The sequence below is a fragment of the Salvelinus fontinalis genome, chromosome 24 (genome assembly GCF_029448725.1).
Source record: "Salvelinus fontinalis isolate EN_2023a chromosome 24, ASM2944872v1, whole genome shotgun sequence".
Classification (NCBI taxonomy): Eukaryota; Metazoa; Chordata; class Actinopteri; order Salmoniformes; family Salmonidae; genus Salvelinus; species Salvelinus fontinalis.
This window is the reverse complement of record NC_074688.1, coordinates 36,330,099-36,343,224: the sequence shown is the minus strand read 5'-3', so window position 1 is coordinate 36,343,224 and position 13,126 is coordinate 36,330,099. Positions and strand designations below refer to the sequence as shown.

General features: G+C 45.7%; 1 protein-coding gene across 3 annotated transcripts in view; it reads left to right on the top strand.

The window, feature by feature from the left end:
- The window catches only part of slc36a4 (solute carrier family 36 member 4), a 230,844-nt gene that overhangs the window by 131,842 nt on the left and 85,876 nt on the right, over positions 1 to 13,126 (top strand). The window contains exon 12 of one of the 3 annotated variants that reach the window (XM_055880598.1): positions 4,572 to 5,099. The exons of the other annotated variants lie outside the window; for them this stretch is intronic. Within the exon in view, the coding sequence (XP_055736573.1) occupies positions 4,572 to 4,573 (2 nt within the window). The 3' untranslated portion in view covers positions 4,574 to 5,099. Of the gene's footprint in view, positions 1 to 4,571; positions 5,100 to 13,126 lie in introns of those variants that run through there. 3 annotated transcript variants of the gene reach the window in all.

Here is a 13,126-nt window from a genome sequence, read left to right as displayed (position 1 = left end):
CTAACTCTTCAGGTCATCGGGTGGGAATCTCAGACAAGCATGCTGTCCATAAACAATGAGTTCTGAGATGGAAATAGAGAGCAGGTCGTCTCCTCCCTCCTCCATATTCATAGTCTGTGTTCATATTCATATCCTGGGGAGAGCAGCTGTCCCTAGGCAGAGGAGGAACCTGCTGACGGGACAGGTGACATGGCAGCCCACGCCACCCTCCATTTTATTGCCCAGCATTATTCGCAGACTCTTCTTGTTTCTTCTCCATCAGCTCCTGTTTGTGTGAATAAGAGTCCTCTGTTTGTGGATTATCAAATCAAATCAAAGTTTATTTGCCAGGTGTGCCGAATACAAGGTGAACAATGGGTAAGGAAAAAAATAAAACAACAGTAAAAAGACAGGCTATATACAATAGCGAGGCTATAAAAGTAGCAAGGCTACATACAGACACCGGTTAGTCGGGCTGATTGAGGTAGTATGTACATGTAGATATGGTTAAAGTGACTATGCATATATGATGAACAGAGAGTAGCAGTAGCGTAAAAGAGGGGTTGGCGGGTGGTGGGACACAATGCAGATATCGGTTAGCCAATGTGCGGGAGCACTGGTTGGTTGGCCCAATTGAGGTAGTATGTACATGAATGTATAGTTAAAGTGACTATGCATATATGATGAACAGAGAGTAGCAGTAGCGTAAAAAGAGGGGTTGGCAGGTGGTGGGACACAATGCAGATATCCCGGTTAGCCAATGTGCGGGAGCACTGGTTGGTTGGCCCAATTGAGGTAGTATGTACATGAATGTATAGTTAAAGTGACTATGCATATATGATAAACAGAGAGTAGCAACAGTGTAAAAGAGGGGTTGGGGGGGCACACAATGCAAATAGTCAGGGTAGCCATTTGATTACCTGTTCAGGAGTCTTATGGCTTGGGGTAAAAACTGATGAGAAGCCTTTTTGTCCTAGACTTGGCACTCCGGTACCGCTTGCCATGTGGTAGTAGAGAGAACAGTCTATGACTGGGGTGGCTGGGGTCTTTGACAATTTTTAGGGCCTTCCTCTGACACCGCCTTGGTTTGTTTGTGAATTTGTGTTTTACATTAGCCAGCCAGCCTACTTCTTGATTTAGTTTGTTCTTTACGTGTATATTAGATTAAATAGCTTGCTACGTTGTGAATGTTTCATATTAATGTCAATGGCTGCATACCAGCAGAATACCACCCTTCATCCCACTGCTGGCTTGCCTCTGTAGCGAAGCAGGGTTGGTCATTAGATGGGAGACCAGATGCTGTTGGAAGTGGTGTTGGAGGCCAATAGGGGACACTCTTCCCTCTGGTCTATGGAGATCCCAATGCTCCAGGGCAGTGAAGGAGACATTGCCATCTTTCGGATGGGACGTTAAACGGATGTCCTGACTCACTGTGGTCATAACAAATCCCCTGGCTCTTATTGTCAGTTGAGTCTACTGAGGGGAGGACGGCTCATAATAATGGCCATAAAGGAGCAAATGGAATGGCATCAAACACATGGAAACCATAGCTGATGTGTGGTGAGCGTTCTGGCACAAAAATGGTTGCCGTGCGTCACCTAGGTGGGTGCTACACGTTAATGGTGGAAGAGGTGAGTTTCCCCCTTACTATGTAAAGCACTTTGAGTACCTTAGTTGGTAGAAAAGCACTGTATAAGTCCAATCTATTACCATTAATCCCTGGCTGTGACCCCACTTTCTGAGGGTGTCGGGGGGAGTGGGATATGCAAAAAAACATTTTGCATGCGTTTAGTACACACGTGGGTCTCTTTATATACTAGGGACAACTTGTTACAGCTGTTGATAAGTCATTGATAATATTCTGCCAATTTGTATCTATACAAGCTCATAGCAAAACAGTAACAAGGTAATCACACATCACGCCTCCACACACTCCTGGAGTGATGCTCACCTGTCACTTTGTGGGGTCTGGGGTCAGCTGAGTACGGTGAGTCCCTCCTCGATCAGACGGACAGCATCATTGCGTTTTGGTACACCAGAAGTACATTCTGGGGTTAAGACTAGATGAAGGTGCTATAGTGGATGAATTTGGTTTTATTTTCAAACACTCGGTTGGCGAGACAAAATAAACTGCTTAAACTCAAAGATTTACGTCTAACTCTTAAGGTCATCGGGTGGGAAACTCCATAAAAAATGAGTTCTGAGATGGAAATCATATCTTCCTTACTTTTTTTTAAAGAACTCAGTCGGGGTCTTAACTTACTGTTAAGAGTTAGAATAGTAGAATACACAAGGTGACATTTAGAAATGTGGTTGTGCATCAGCAGTTTCTCTATTGTCAGTCACTAAACACATTTAAATCCACAGTTTTTATGCGAGTAAAGTCATACCGTATAGAAAAAAATCACAACAGTCAGACAGTTCCTTCCGGATGCTAACATTTGTAAAATGAGTGTGTTCAGCCTACACAGTGAAGGAGGGTATTTGTGTGTAGTCTCATTGTGTTTGGTCTGGAGCCCCTGATGGTGTTTGGGGGTGGCCATGGTTATTATTCTTTTGACCTTAAGGCTGCCAATTTTGGTGGTCCTCCATGCTTTTCTTTGGTCTGCATCAATCCAGATCTCATTATGACGTGTCCTTGAAGAACTTTATACGCAGTTGCTAATATGGAATTAGAACACAGTCAGCACCGTGACGTACAGTAATACCGTGAAACTTCAATTAACCGCCCAGTCTCAAATAGCCGCCTGTCCCTTTTAGTAGCCGGGTATTGGCACACATTTCAGCAAATAAACACCTGTTTAAAAAAAACACTGGGTCTAAAATAATTGTTTATGAGTGAACTTCAGTGAGTACCGTAAAGATTGAGCAAAATAATAGAAAGGAGAGCAAGATGGATGAAACAGCAGTGTGAAACAGAAGTTTTACTGTAATAGCCTTTTGTTCAGATGTTACACGTTTCTGGCTTCAATTAGACTGCACAAAGAAGGAGCACTATTTTCAGAAGATGCCTGTTACGCTTGATACTAGAAGCAACCTTTATTTTCTAACCTCTAATTTTGCTACTTCTATGAGAGGGCAGAACTATAACGAGCAGCTGTTCACAGGACAAAACATATCTCACCTTGTTTTCAACTTCTTACAGTATCATTTGATTAGAGACTTTGTCAACTCTGATGTATTTTTGGAGGAGTGGTCAGTCAGTACCATAACCAATCAGTGTCTAATAAGACAGGAACAGAAGACTAAAGTGCAGCCCTGGAGTTTGGGTGGGTGTTATATAAATCGGCATGCAGCTGGTAGTGGAGAGTAAGGGGAGTGGCGGTAGCGGAACCTACGGGCCAGACAGAGGATCCATCAGAACAGATCTGAGGACATGTCTGTCTCCCATAATCATATAGAACAGACCTAGCACACCCACTCACACCTGAGCCACAAACACACACCTCTCAAACCCTGCTTGATGCTCAACCACACACACCTTTCAGACCCTGTTCAGTGCACACACACCTTGGCTCTTCGGGCCTTCACTCAACAAAGGGCTTTTTACAAATCCTTTGTTGTAAGATTAAAAGAAAGACGGAGAGAGGAGGAGTGAGCGTGTCCGCGCCCAGTCTGACTTCATCTGTTCTCTCCTGATTTCTCTGACGTGGTAGCAGACTTTTTCTTTACAAAGGCCCCAGTGAAGCACTAAGCCCTCTGGTCCTGGGAGGGATCTATTCTCTGTCTGTAGACTAATATATCTGACCCATCCGCTCTCTCTTTTGTACTTCACAAGCTATGACTTAAAGTGTCAGATGCATAGCTTTGGGAGAATAGGGAGACTTGATTACTCTCCTAGCTAGCCAAAGTCAGCATGGAGTCTGAGACCCAGACAGACCGAGCAGTAGGCCTATGCTTTATAACTCTACAGACAGACCTCCAGGGCCCCCATCCTGCTGGCTTTCCTGTCTCACTGGCAACTTCATTAATCAGTTTATGTAATTGATAGGCTAAACCAGGGGGTAGGCAAGGGGTTGTTAATCCTAGTTCTTCTACCCGGAGAAGAACTAGGATCAATTCACCATGGTACTGTGTATAGCCAGGGGTCTAAAGGGCCTGACAGTTCTATATTCACCTTGGTAGGCGTAAAGGACATGTGTCTGTGTTGGCTGTATAGATACAGTTTCTGTTGTGGACATGGTTGTGTGGGTGTGTGAGAGAAAATAGTTATTCTGAACAAAAATATAAACTCAACATGTAAAGTTTTGGTCCCGTGTTTCATGATCTGAAATAAAAGATCCCAGAAATGTTCCATACGCACCAAAAGCTTTTTTCTCAAAATTGTTGTGCACAAATTTGATTACATCCCTGTTAGTTAGCATTTCTCCTTTTTCCAAGATAATCAATCCACCTGACAGGTGTGGCATATCACAAAGCTGATTAAACAGCATGACCATTACACAGGTGCACCTTGTGCTGGGGACAATAACATGCCACTCTAAAATGTGCAGTTTTGTCACACAACACAATGCCACAGATGTTTTAAGTGCAATTGGAAGATAATTTAATGTTAATTTCTCTACCATAAACCGCCTCCAATGTTGTTTTAGAGAATTTGGCATTACGTCCAACCGGCCTGACAACCACAGACCACGTGTAATCTCACCAGACCAGGACCTCCACATCCATCTTCTTCATCTGCAGGATCGTCTGAGAACAACCATGCATACAGCTGATGAAACTATGGATTATTTCTGTCTGTAATAAAGCCCTTTTGTGGGGAAAACTCATTCTGATTTGCAGGTCGTGGCTTCCAAGTGGGTGGGTCTATGCCCTCCCTAGCCCACCCATGGCTGCACCCCTGCCCAGTCATGTGAAATCCATAGATTAGGGCTTAATGAATTTATTTCAGTTGACAGATTTCCTTATATGAACTTTAAAAAAAGATGATGTAGTTCTGACCTTGAGCTGTTCTTGTCTATTAATGTTCTGTATTATGTTTCATGTTCTGTGTGGAACCCGGGAAGAGTAGCTGCTGCTTTTGCAACAGCTAATAAAGATCCTAATAAAATACCAAATACCAAACTCAGTAAAATCGTTGAAATTGTTGCATATATGTTTTTGCTCTTTTCAGAAGGAGAGATGCAGTAATAGACAGAGGTGTTGAGTAAATCTGTCAATCACATTCAGGCTCTTCTGCTGCTGTTTTAATTTGATAACAAATTATTCTTATACATTTTAAATATTTTTTTGTCATTTAGCAGACGCTCCAGAACAACTTACATACATTTTTCATATTTTTTATTCTGTCACGGCCGTCGTCGGAAGGAGACCATGGTGCAGCGTGGTGAGCGTACATTTTCTTTTATTATAGTAAATGTCGCCAAGAAAACTAAGAAACGACCGCAAAGCTTAACAGGGCATTAGTGCCACTAACAAAGATAACTACCCAAAAACACCAAAGGAAAAAAGGCTGCCTAAGTATGATTCCCAATCAGAGACAACGATAGACAGCTGTCCCTGATTGAGAATCATACCCGGCCAAAACATAGAAATACAAAACATAGAAATAAAGAAACTAGAATGCCCACCCTAGTCACACCCTGGCCTAACCAAAATAGAGAATTAAAACCTCTCTATAGCCAGGGCGTGACAGTACTGGTCCCCCGTGGTAATCGAAACCACAACCCTGACGTTGCAAGCCCCATGCTCTATCAACTAAGCCACATGGGACCATGGCATGACTGACTCACAAACAGCCAGGGAACAGGGATTTGGCGAAAACATTAACACAGAGAAGGCATGCACTTTAATGCACGTTGGTAGGAGCCAACAAATGTGCAGTCTATTGCCAGTGCATTAACCGGTAAGATATGACTGACATTAGTTACAGCTCTTAAAGGAATGGTTCACTGATGATTTTTCACTTACCTAGGCTGTTGCCAACCGACCCAGACAGAATTTGAAGTACATATTTGGGTTATTTAGTAACGTTCAGAAGCCTCTGCGTAGCAATAGCTTTCCCCAACCAAAGGCTAATGGAATCATTGGGGGCAGCTACTTCATACACTTAAAAGTTAGAAAATGTACTTATATCAACTCCCAAATCGAAGTTGTGCAGGGATTTTATGAATAATTTATGAATAATTCCTTTAAAGGGAATTCATGAGTGTTCTCGTCATTGATCATTATCAAGAATTGGAGTAATTACAAAATTACCAGTACACTGTGTTGACCTTGATTCAACACATATTTTAATGTGTGTCGTCCTAGAATGTAATGTGTGTTTTGAAACCAATGACTGTACTTTATGTTCTCAAAACTACCAGTACTTGTAAGTAACCAAATAAAATAAGCAGCTAATTATGTTCCTACTAATCCCCTAGTTATCATAAAGAAATTGTAATTTAAATGACTGCTAGATAGCGTAGAGCATTCTGTGTTGTGGTATTGTAATAAGCAAGCTTGTTCATAGAGAACATAATTAATTCATGCCTCTGCACGTGTGAAAACACGCGCACACACATATACACATACACGAGCGCCCAGAAACATACCCGGCAAATACGCATCTGTCTCAGCCAAGCATCAACCCTTTGATCAACCCGCCCTGTGTGTGTGTGTGTGTACACTCCTCCCATGCTGGGACGCAACACTTCATTGGCAGCCGTAGGGGGTAAGTGTGAGACATTTACCTGTGAATTGCAACACAGTATGTAGGTGCTGTTTTACCAGTAAGCTCTGGGCTCTGGTGAGTGTACTGTTCTGAAGCTAGTGTTCTGTAGCCAGTGTTCTGTTGCCGGCTCCGGTGAGTGTACTGTTCTGTAGCCAGTGTTCTGTAGTCGGCTCCGGTGAGTGTACTGTTCTGAAGCCAGTGTTCTGTAGCCGGCTCCGGTGAGTGTACTGTTCTGAGGCCAGTGTTCTGTAGCCGGCTCCGGTGAGTGTACTGTTCTGTAGCCAGTGTTCTGTAGCCAGTGTTCTGTAGCCGGCTCCGGTGAGTGTACTGTTCTGTAGCCAGTGTTCTGTTGCCGGCTCCGGTGAGTGTACTGTTCTGTAGCCAGTGTTCTGTAGCCGGCTCCGGTGAGTGTACTGTTCTGAAGCCAGTGTTCTGTAGCCGGCTCCGGTGAGTGTACTGTTCTGTAGCCAGTGTTCTGTAGCCAGTGTTCTGTAGCCGGCTCCGGTGAGTGTACTGTTCTGTAGCCAGTGTTCTGTTGCCGGCTCCGGTGAGTGTACTGTTCTGTAGCCAGTGTTCTGTAGCCGGCTCCGGTGAGTGTACTGTTCTGAAGCCAGTGTTCTGTAGCCGGCTCCGGTGAGTGTACTGTTCTGTAGCCAGTGTTCTGTAGCTGGCTCCGGTGAATGTACTGTTCTGTAGCCAGTGGAAGAAAGGTTCTACCTCTGACAGTTGATCTTCCTTTACCCCGTCGTAGAACTGACAAGTTACTGTTCTGTGCTCTTACAAGCGTGATATAACTGGTGTCACAAGCCATTGTAAAGGCAGACAGTGGTTTCTGGTAAATATTTGTAAGCTGTTGTGAAGAATATTTCTGTGATATGTTATCATAGCAAGCTGTGTAGGGAGATAACTAGCTCATCATAATAAGTATTTTTGTCAGAAATCTGTTTAGATTGGCATGTCTTACCGGCAATTTCACAGAAATGGTTTGAATCCTCCTTGTGTGTGAGGCTGAAAATGTACAATACCAGTCAAAAGTTTGGACAGACCTACTCATTCAAGGGTTTTTCTTTATTTTTACTATTGTCTACATTGTAGAATAATAGTGAAGACATCAAAACTATGAAATAACACATATGGAAACATGTAGTAACCAAAAAAAGTGTTAAACAAATCAAAATATGTAAGTAGCCACCCTTTGCCTTGATGACAGCTTTGCACACTCTTGGCATTCTCTCAACCAGCTTCATGAGGAATGCTTTTCCAACAGTTGAAGGAGTTCCCACATATGTTGAGCACTTGTTGGCTGCTTTCCCTTCTGCGGTCCAATTCATCCAAAACCATCTCAATTCGGTTGAGGTCAGGTAAGTGTGGAGGCCAGGTCATCTGATGCAGCACTCCATCACCCTCCTTCTTGGTCAAATAGCCCTTACACAGCCTGCAGGTCTGTTTTGGGTTATTGTCCTGTTGAAAAACTAATGTTAGTCCCATTAAGCTCAAATCAGATGGGATGGCGTATCGCTGCAGAATGCTGTGGTAGCCATGCTGGTTAAGTGTGCCTTGAATTCTAAATCAATCATGACAGTTTCACCAGCAAAGCACCATCACACCTCCTCCTCCATGCTTCACAGTGGGAACCACACGTGGGGATCATCCGTTCACCTACTCTGCATCTCAAATTTGGATTCATCAGACCAAAGGACAGATTTCCACCGGTCTAATTGGTCCAAGCAAATCTCTTCTTATTGGTGTCCTTCAGTAGCGGTTTCTTTGCAGCAATTCGACCATGAAGGCCTGATTCACGCAGTCTCCTCTGAACAGTTGATTTTTAGATGTGTCTGTTATTTTAATATATTTGGGCTGCAATCTGAGGTTCAGTTAACTCTAATGAACTTATCCTCTGCAACAGAGGTAACTCTGGGTCTCCCGTTCCTGTGGAAGTCCTCATGAGAGCCAGTTTCATCATAGTGCTTGATGGTTTTTACGACTGCAGTTGAAGAAACGTTCAAAGTTCATGTCTTAAAGTAATGATGGACTGTCGTTTCTCTTTGCTTATTTGAGCTGTTCTTGCCATAATATGGACTTGGTATTTTACCAAAGAGGACTATCTTTTGTATACCACCCCTACCTTGTCACAACACAACTGATTGGCTCAAATGCATTAAGAAGGAAAGAAATTCCACAAATTAACTTTTAACAAGGCACACCTGTTAATTGAAATGCATTCCAGGTGACTACCTCATGAAGCTGGTTGAGAGAATTCCAAGAGTGTGCAAAGCTGTCATGGCAAAGGGTGGCTACTTTGAAGAATCTCAAATATACCATACACTTAGATTTGTTTAGAATCCGTCAGAACTAACCTGTTCCCTGACTAACTCCATTTATCCTTAATGAATGTTCTGAGCCGTGAGTTGAGGACCAATGAAATCAGATTCCCTCCCTTTCGCACAGATTGCGTCATCATCCTCTTAATTTGAGCAAGGCGACTGATTAAATATTTCAAATGTTTATTTGTTTGTTAAAAAATGGTAATGTTAAAATACCTATCACATTAGACCAGCAGCATACCACCCTGCATCCCTCTGCTGGCTTGCCTCAAGCTAAGCAGGGTTGGTCCTGTTCAGTCCCTGGATGGGAGACCAGATGCTGCTGGAAGTGGTGTTGAAGGGCCAGTAGGAAGCACTCTTTCTTTTGGTAAAAAATCAATAAATGTGTAAGGTTCCGTCTTTCAGATGGGACGTTAAAAAGGTGTCTTGACTCTCTGCGGTCACTAAAGATTCCATGGCCCTTATTGTAAGAGTAGGGTTGTTAACCCCAGTCTCCTGGCCCTTATGCCATCATGGCCACCTAATCATCCACAGCTTCCAAGTGGCTCATTCATCCCCCTCCTCTCCCCTGTAACTATTCGCCAGGTTCTTTTTGTAAATGAGAATGTGTTCTCAGTCAACTTACTTAGTCAAATAAAGGTTTGTAACAGTCCTGACCTGTTTTATGTTGTTTTTTATGTGTTTATGGTCAGGGCATGTGTTTTGGGTGGGCAGTCTATGTTATCTGTTTCTATGTTGGTTTCGGTGTGCCTGGTATGGCTCTTGATTAGAGGCAGGTGGTTTGCATTTTCCTCTAATCAAGAGTCATATTTAGGTAGGGCATTATCACTGTGTGTTTTTGGGTGATTGTCTCCTGTGATGTCTATCGTGTTGTCGATGTTTTTCACATATGGAGCTGTTTTGCTGTTCGTTCGTTTTGATGTTCGTTCCTGTTCGTAAGTTTACGTTTGTCCATGTAAGTTTATGTTCAGGTTCCGTCGTACGTCGTTTTGTTATTTTGTAAATTTTGAAAGTGTTTGTTTTGTTTCGTATTGTCATCAGTTTTCGTTTTTAATAAAACAAGATGGCATATTTCCCTAACTCCGCATTTTGGTCAGAAGATCCTTCTCTCCTCACCTCATCTGAGGATGAGGAGAGCGACAGCTCTAACAGAATCACCCACCAAAATACAGAGACCAAGCGGTATGGGAATGCTCGACGGAGCAATAAGGATTTCTGGACTTGGGAGGAGATCTTGGACGGTAGAGGACCTTGGGCTCAACCAGGGGAATATCGCCGTCCTAAGGAGGAGAAGAGGGCAGCCACAGCCCAGGAGCGCTGGTATGAGGAGGCAGCGCGACGACGCGGTTGGGAGCCCGTGAGTAAGACCCAAAAATTTCTTGGGGGGGGGCACACGAGGAGTGTGGTAAAGCCGGGTAGGATACCCGAGCCAACTCCCCGTGCTTACCGTGGAGGTAGAAGGCGTCGTACTGGTAAGACACCGTGTTATGCGGTAAAGCGCACGGTGTCCCCAGTACGCGTGCTTAGCCCAGTGCGGGCTATTCCACCTTGCCGCACTGGGAGGGCTAGGTTGGGCATCGAGCCGGGTGCCATGAAGCCGGCCCAACGTAGCTGGTCTCCAGTACGTCTCCTCGGGCCGGTGTACATGGCACCAGCCTTACAGGTGGTGTCCCCGGTTCGCCTGCATAGCCCAGTGCGGGCTATTCCACCTCGCCGCACTGGCAGGGCTACGGGGTTCATTCAACCTGGTAGGGTTGGGGAGGCTCGGTGCTCAAGAGCACGTGTCCTCCTTCACGGTCCGGTATATCCGGTGCCACCTCCATGTACCAGTCCTCCGGTGGCAGCCCCCCGTACCAGGCTGTCTCTCCGGGTTCTCTCTCCTGCTGTTTCCTCCTCTCCAGCGCAGCCGGTGCCTAGACCACGCACCAGGCTGTCTCTCCTTCTCCTCCCTACAGAGCTATCTGTCTCTCCAGCGCCATCTGAGCCATCCGTCTCCCCAGCGCCATCTGAGCCATCCGTCTCTCCAGCGCCATCTGAGCCATCCGTCTCCCCAGCGCCGTCTGAGTCATCCGTCTGCCATGAGCCTGCAAAGCCGCCCGTCTGCCATGAGCCTGCAAAGCCGCCCGTCTGCCATGAGCCTACAGAGCCATCCGCCAGACAGGAGCCGCTAGAGCCGTCAGCCAGACAGGAGCCGCTAGAGCCGTCAGCCAGACAGGATCTGCCAGAGCCGCCAACCAGACAGGATCTGCCAGAGCCGCCAACCAGACAGGATCTGCCAGAGCCGCCAACCAGACAGGATCTGCCAGAGCCGCCAGCGAGCCATGAGCAGCCAGAGCCGCCAGCGAGCCATGAGCAGCCAGAGCCGTCAAAGAGCCATGAGCAGCCAGAGCCGTCAGTGAGCCATGAGCAGCCAGAGCCGTCAGAGAGCCATGAGCGTCGAGAGCCGTCAGCCTGCCATGAGCGTCGAGAGCCGTCAGTCTGCCATGAGCGTCGAGAGCCGTCAGTCTGCCATGAGCGTCGAGAGCCGTCAGCCTGCCATGAGCGTAGAGAGCCGTCAGTCTGCCATGAGCGTCGAGAGCCGTCAGCCAGCATGGACCTGCCAGAGCCGTCCAAACAGGACCTGCCAGAGTCCTTCAGCCGGGATCTGCCCCTTGTCCCGGTGTTGCCCCTTGTCCCGGTGCTGCCCCTTGTCCCGGTGCTGCCCCTTGTCCCGGTGCTGTCCCTTGTCCCGGTGCTGCCCCTTGTCCCGGTGCTGCCCCTTGTCCCGGTGCTGCCCCTTGTCCCAGTGATGGTCCTTATCCTGGTGCTGCCCCTTGTTCTGGTGCTGCCCCTTGTCCCGGTGCTACCCCTTGTCCCGGTGCTGCCCCTTGTCCTGGTGCTAGCTGTTTATTTAGGGGAAGGTAGTGTTAGGGTGGGCATTAGAAGGGGTAGAAAGAAGAGGGGAGTGACTATGGTGGTATGGGGACAGCGTCCTGAGCCGGAACCACCACCGTGGTCAACTGCCCACCCGGACCCTCCCCTGGACTTTGTGCTTGTGCGCCCGGCGTGCGCATCTTGAGGGGGGGGGTACTGTAACAGTCCTGACCTGTTTTATGTTGTTTTTTATGTGTTTATGGTCAGGGCATGTGTTTTGGGTGGGCAGTCTATGTTATCTGTTTCTATGTTGGTTTCGGTGTGCCTGGTATGGCTCTTGATTAGAGGCAGGTGGTTTGCATTTTCCTCTAATCAAGAGTCATATTTAGGTAGGGCATTATCACTGTGTGTTTTTGGGTGATTGTCTCCTGTGATGTCTATCGTGTTGTCGATGTTTTTCACATATGGAGCTGTTTTGCTGTTCGTTCGTTTTGATGTTCGTTCCTGTTCGTAAGTTTACGTTTGTCCATGTAAGTTTATGTTCAGGTTCCGTCGTACGTCGTTTTGTTATTTTGTAAATTTTGAAAGTGTTTGTTTTGTTTCGTATTGTCATCAGTTTTCGTTTTTAATAAAACAAGATGGCATATTTCCCTAACTCCGCATTTTGGTCAGAAGATCCTTCTCTCCTCACCTCATCTGAGGATGAGGAGAGCGACAGCTCTAACAAGGTTAAATAAAATAAACACATTTAGTAATGACAGAATGCATTTGAAACTTGTGTATGACTTAATTATCATTTTTTTTCCGTAGCTGTCTTTATACAGAGCGAGGTTGGAACTAAAACCGCACAAAATGAGCTGTATTCCGCCATAAGGAAACAGGAAAACGCTCATCCAGAGGCGGCGCTCCTAGTGGCTGGTGACTTTAAAGCAGAGAAACTTTAATCAGTGTTACCGAATTTCTATCAACATGTTAAATGTGCAACCAGAGGTAAAAAAAATTCTAGACCACCTCTACTCCACACACGGAGATGTGTAGAAAGGTTTCCCATGCCCTCCATTTGGCAAATCTGACCATAACTCTATCCTCTTGATTCCTGCTTACAAGCAAAAATTAAAGCAGGAAGCACAAGTGACTGGGTCTATAACAAAGTGGTCAGATGAAGCAGATGCTAAACTACAGGACTGTTTTGCATGAGAGCATGAGCTGTTCAGGACGACTGTGTGATCACGCTCTCCACAGCCGATGTTAGTAAGACCTTTAAACAGGTCAACATTCACAAGGCTGCTGGACCAGACGAATTACCAGGACG